This window comes from Curcuma longa, chromosome 10 (genome assembly GCF_044706935.1).
Source record: "Curcuma longa cultivar G26 ecotype Majalengka, Jawa Barat chromosome 10, ITB_CL_G26_1.1, whole genome shotgun sequence".
NCBI classification, from domain to species: Eukaryota; Viridiplantae; Streptophyta; class Magnoliopsida; order Zingiberales; family Zingiberaceae; genus Curcuma; species Curcuma longa.
The window spans coordinates 3,004,812-3,011,082 of record NC_133870.1 but is presented as its reverse complement, the minus strand read 5'-3'; the positions used below and the strand labels follow the sequence as shown (position 1 = coordinate 3,011,082).

At 41.6% G+C, this 6,271-nt stretch overlaps 1 protein-coding gene across 1 annotated transcript; it reads left to right on the top strand.

Moving 5' to 3' along the window:
• Window positions 1-4,708: 4,708 nt before the first annotated feature.
• Window positions 4,709-6,254, top strand: LOC141836448 (nitrate reductase [NADH] 1-like; the record flags this gene model as incomplete). Its single annotated transcript, XM_074723941.1, is given in 4 exon segments — window positions 4,709-4,821; window positions 4,823-5,697; window positions 5,794-5,934; window positions 6,022-6,254. Coding segments are annotated over 4 exon segments (1,362 nt in total), but the record flags the coding sequence as incomplete, so codon positions are not given.
• Window positions 6,255-6,271: the final 17 nt, after the last annotated feature.

Below are 6,271 nucleotides of genomic sequence, written 5' to 3'. Positions count from 1 at the left end.
CAAGTCAATTATTGAAAGTTAATTGCTCAAGTGAAAGCATGAGACTGAGGAGATCAAGAATATTCTTGTTTAGTTCAAAATCAATTACTATCACAACATTAGCACTAGTTTGTATGAGAGCATGATCCATGGACATGAATATATGTAACCACTAACTTGAGTGAAGGAGCAAATCAAATCATGGGGCTAAAAGATGGATCACTACCTACTTAAGTTGGACCAACCTTTGTAGTCAAGGAACAATAGGCCACAACTTACACCTTCTGGCCTAAGGAATGAGTCTCCTTTTGGTTGCCTAAGAGGAAAAGGTTGTAATCAACCTCTAGTAAATTGGTGGTGATTAATGGGCTTCTAAATTTGGAACCAAATTGAATGAAGAGAAGGCACAATTTCTCTCATGTGGGGGGAAAGTGTCATTTGACACTATTCATCCCTTTGGGTGGATTTTGTTTTAGGGTTTAGGGTTTTAAATATGATCCACAAACACATTCTCTTCCAAACTATCCAAAATTCACAAATGAGTTTATATCCAAACTATTGTGCTCTTTAGAACCTAAGTCATTCTATGTCATTAGATCTATTTTTTTCGATAAAGGTAAATTGTATTAGAAGTCATTCACGGACTTTCATGGGGAGCATTAAAAAATCTAAAGATATACATTTGAACCTTCCTGAATATCCTCTCAATGTTTGGCACACCCCTTCATATTGACATTGATTTCGGATTTGCTAAATCAAATAGACCATACATGACACGTCTAGATGACGGACTTTGTTAAGCATGCCCCCTCCACAAAATTGTTGTTGGAAAGTTTCAAGCATGTTCTCTATTGTCCCAAATCTATGACTAATGTGCATCCATCTTCGAGCCATGTACCATAGAAGTTCAATGATGGAGGAGCTAAAGAGAAGGTGGTCTACCGTCTCATCCGCTTGTTGGCACAATGGGTGTGTCTTGCATTCCTTATATGCCAACCTATCTTTGGTGCACAGCCTGCCAATGGCGAGCTACCACATGACAAATTGGTGCATTGGCATCATGTACGACTTCCATATCACATAGGTCCATGCCTTCCTGCTGCTTCGTGTCCTAAAGAAGTCGTAAGCCGTAGCAGCGCCTCCACCATTGCCTCGCTCTGTTGTGCACGGGTCTGGGGTGGTCGCCGCTCTGTTGTGCACTAGCCTGCACATGTATGGAGACACTGCATGGAAGGGGTTGTTGGATGGCTTTACTATGCCATTAGATCTATTGTTTATATCCTAGGAGACCATGTGATAGTTTTATCAAAATTGCTATATTGACTTAAATTAACCAAATTCACAAATGTGTCATCTATTTTGTTCTTTGTAGCCTCTAGATCTAGTAATTCAATGCTATTAGGAGGGGGATGAGAATGAATAGCATATTGGACAATTTGATTTTCTTGTGCCTACAATCAAGTTAGTACACAATGAAATATATGAAGTACAAACATGAAACACAAACAACATAAACATATAGCATTTTACGTGGCATGGAACTTTTGGTTCCTATTCTATAGCCTATGATTCCTCGATGCATCGTCACTCCTAAAATTCTTTTGTATTTTTGCTTTCTTGAATGCCTTCTGAAAGTGAAAAAACCTCTTACAATCTTGCTTACAATAAGATAAAGACAAGAAGATAAGATAGGAGTAATACAATGAAATTACAACAATGAAAAAAAAAATACAAGATTGGAGCTCTTCTTTTGACTTTGCTTTTCTCTTAATTTTTCTTTTTGATGTTTGTGTAGATGTTGCCAAAACTCCCCTTTGTTACCCTTCTTATAGTCTTTGTTCCCCCCAAAACTACATGTTGTTTTCCTCCTTATCAGTAAACTTATCACTTACCTTAGTTGATTGATTTTGCGCCTGATAGATGAGTCGACTACACTTGCATCTAGTGTCTAATTAGTTCCTCAATGGATACTTGAGTAAATTAATTTTCCATTCAATCAACTACCTTGTTGTAGCTCATGAACCATATAACAACTTCTGCCAATTGTAGTAAAATTAATAGTCTTCTAGTTTTTTTGTTGTGTCATCATTCAACTGATACTATTCACAATTGATTGGCCTATGAATAAAAACATTCTATTCATCGACAAACAACCTAAGTCGACTACCTAGTTGACTTAATCATTTGTCGACTAAATACCACCTTTAATCGATCGATTGACTATGACCAACTTTAAGATCAAGTCTCACCTAAGTCATATCTATCCAAAATCTAAAATATAAGTTACTCATAGACTCTCGTCTCACTTAGACATCCCTGCCAAGAGGTCACACCTTTAGAACTTCTTCAAATTGCTAAGAGACCTTGCCTTTGAGACTTCTCATGCTAAGAGACCTTGTCTTTGTGCCTTCATCATCTACCAAGAGGTCTTACCATTGGGATCACTTCCTTGTCTATATGGTGTTTGTCAACCTTGACCTAGCAAGGTTCACCTACCAATTAGAGGCTTTGCCTCTATGACTTTCTTTATCAAGTATTTAGTCAATTTTGATTTGTTAAAATTTTTTTCTTTACTAACACCATTGAATTTTTTCTTTATCGACACTTGTTGGACTTTATCTACTATCAACACTTGTTAGACTTCATCCATTACCAATGCCTTTTGAATTTCATTCCTATGTTAATACCGATTGAGTTTCTACAACTCTTAAGTCTCTAATCAATCTTGACATACTTCGATTTCATCCATTATTAAGTATTTGATCAACTTTAACCTACATGACATACCATATAGACTTAACATATCTCTAACTTAAATTTTTTTCCAAACATCAAACTACATGCTTAAAGATATGATTTGCATTTATAGTTTGTCTACTATTAGGCTTATGAAGTAGTTTTTGGGGTGGCCAATGCAGGGCCCATGTGGGTGGAGCTTTGTCTACCCGAACTAGTCCAGGCATTGCAGGAACTACATCACCTGCATCGGCATCTCGCGTGGCTCGAAAATGAGAAGGATGTGGTGCCGGTGTCTCGCGTGGACGGATGCGACGACGACGAATGTGCACTTGGTTGACAGCTGCTCCAGCGATAGTGTTGCAGGCGCTCACAAGAGAAGAAGAATGGTTGTGAGAAGAGGAACAGGATTGTGGGCGCGACCGTATGAGAGAGTGGGCTACTATTTTTTTAACGTAGATTTTTTAATTAAAACTTAAGTCAATTGAATCAATAAACTCCAAATTATAATTGAGATAAACTAAATAGATTTAATCTATACTCCAATGAAATTATCCCAATTTTTTAAAAATAATAAAAAATTTTAAAATATTATCCAAATTTATTTATTTATATATATCACTATTAATATTAACAATAATAATAATATATATTATTTGATTTTATTTTGTTAACCAAATAAATTTTTATTGCATTAACTAACATTAAATTAAATAACATTAGATTATATTTTATTTCTCTTAACTAATGTTATAAAATTACTTGATAATCACATAATTAAAATTCTGCATGACAACTTAAACCAAACTCAACCTAATTATCTTTTAACCTTAGGCAAAAATTATAAAAGACTAATTGATATTCAAAATTTAAAAATGATCAAATGAAAACATTCAACGATTTAACAAGTTACATAAGGAATATAATAAAGGATCATTTGTAGAATTTGACAATTTTAATGCACAAAAGTACTATAATAATTCAATTTGCCTAAAATTATCAAATAAAATTATAGAATTACTAGAGAAGCTCCAATGAGCATAAATGTCTACTTACCATGTATGGTCTCCGATAATAGAATCATAACTTCTTTAATGACAATTAATGATAGACAACTTAACAATAATATAAAAAAATAATAAAAAAATAATTTTCAGGACGTTGTGCAATAGTAAAATATCTACAAGATAAATTAAAAAAAATTAGAATTCGAATCCTCTAATAACTATTCTAGAGATGACTTTGAGTATGAATAAATTGTATTTTAAATTTGTTCGATATTTAAATCAAGTTGTCTATCATTGAAATTAATCTAGAAGTCAATTGAGGTACACAAAATGACTTCTGCAATGAGGTGGAATAATATTTTTAAAAAATTACTTTTTGGGCAAGATAATAATATTTAATAAAATTATGATTTTAATTGGAGTTTTCTTGAAATTTGTTTTAAGCAGACTAATAATGAATGATAAATCTTAATTAACTTCATTGACTATGGGGTGATCGGTCACCCTATAGAAGTTTTTCGTCCGCCATCAGGATAAATCAGAAAGTGCACGTAACGGTCAGCCCAGATGTCCAATATCCTTTAATTGTGCTGAGAAAAATTCGAATATGTTGTAGTTGAAAATCAAACTGTGGATATTTGAATGACAATCTGAATATCTTATCGCGACACCGTTGCCCTGGGACTAAGTGGACTGATGAAACCCTCGCGAATCGATTTAATACGATGCATCTGAGGGGCCCACGTTTAATGATTAAATCAATAATTTAGAAAAAATAAAGAAAAAAAAAGCCCTGAAGAGAACACGACCCCAAGCAGTTACCGCCTTGTGACCCCAAGCAGTTACCGCCTTCACAAGATCCCTCCTGACTTCGCCCTTTCCCTTTCCCTTTCTGCTCTGCCTCTGTGTGTATATAAACCCTCCTCCCACGAGCAGTTCAACACAACACACAACCGCCGGAGCCTGCTCTTCCTCTTCGTCTTCTCATGGCGACATTTGTAGACAAGCGCCAGTTTAGCCGCCTAGATTCCCACAACGCACTTGCCAAGCCGTACCCCGATTCCACCAACCGGCTCCGCACCTTCCCCTCTCCCTTCCTCTCCCTCTGCCTACCGAGTTCACGGCGACGAGGACGAGGACGACGATGAAGAGGAGGTCGTCGACTGGAAGAAGCTCTATGACACCGGTTCCCACCTCGAGGTTGAGCCCTCGGTGCGCGACGAGGGCACGGCCGACGGCTGGATCCCGCGCAACCCTTCCCTGATCCGCCTCACCGGTAAGCACCCCTTCAACTGCGAGCCGCCGCTCGCGCGCCTTATGCACCACGGCTTCGTCACGCCCGTTCCGCTCCACTACGTCCGCAACCACGGCGCCGTGCCCCGCGGCGACTGGGCCGCCTGGACCGTCGAGGTCACCGGCCTCGTCCGCCGCCCGCTGCTGCTGACCATGGATGACCTCGTCAGAGATTTCGCTCCCGTCGAGATCCCCGTCACGCTCGTGTGCGCAGGCAACCGGCGCAAGGAGCAGAACATGGTCAGCCAGACCATCGGTTTCAACTGGGGCCCCGCCGCCGTCTCCACCAGTGTATGGCGCGGCGCGCGCCTCCGCGATGTTCTCCGCCGGTCCGGCGTCATGGGCCGCAAGGGCGGCGCTCTCTTCGTCTGCTTCGAGGGCGCCGAGGACCTTCCCGGCGGCGGCGGCGGCGGCGGTTCCAAGTACGGCACGTGCCTCCGGAGGGAGGTGGCGTTGGATCCCTCGCGGGATGTGATGCTCGCCTACATGCAGAACGGCGAGGCGCTGACTCCGGACCACGGTTTCCCCGTCCGCGTCATCATCCCCGGCTTCATCGGCGGCCGCATGGTCAAATGGCTCAGGCGAATCATCGTCGCCCCGCAGGAGTCCGATAGCTATTACCATTTCAAGGACAACCGCGTCCTCCCTCCCCACGTCGACGCCGAGCTAGCCAACGCCGAAGGTGCGTTTCCCGCCATTGATGCCCCTCTCATAATATCACATTTATTGTTCGACTAAATGCCTGAGCTAGCAAATTCCTTCCGCCATTGGAGTTCAGCTTGGTGGTACAAGCCAGAGCACATCATCAATGAATTGAACATCAACTCGGTGATCACGACCCCGGGCCACGACGATATACTGCCCATCAACGCCCACACGACGCAGAGGCCGTATTACATGAAAGGTTACGCCTACTCAGGTGAGCTCCAACCTTGCCGTGTCGCCGCTGTTTGAAAAGGGGGCCGGTGAATGGATGCGTGACTGCTCTCTGTTCTCTGTCAAACAGGAGGAGGAAGGAAGGTGACCCGAGTGGAGGTGACGCTCGATGGCGGCGACACATGGCTGCTGTGTGACCTTGACCACCCGGAGAAGCCCAACAAGTATGGCAAATATTGGTGCTGGTGCTTCTGGTCAGTGGAGCTGGAGGTGCTGCAACTGTTGACCGCCAAGGAGATCGCCGTTCGAGCATGGGACGAGTCCCACAACACCCAGCCGGAGAAGCTAATTTGGAACCTTATGGTTTGTGCACATGCCGA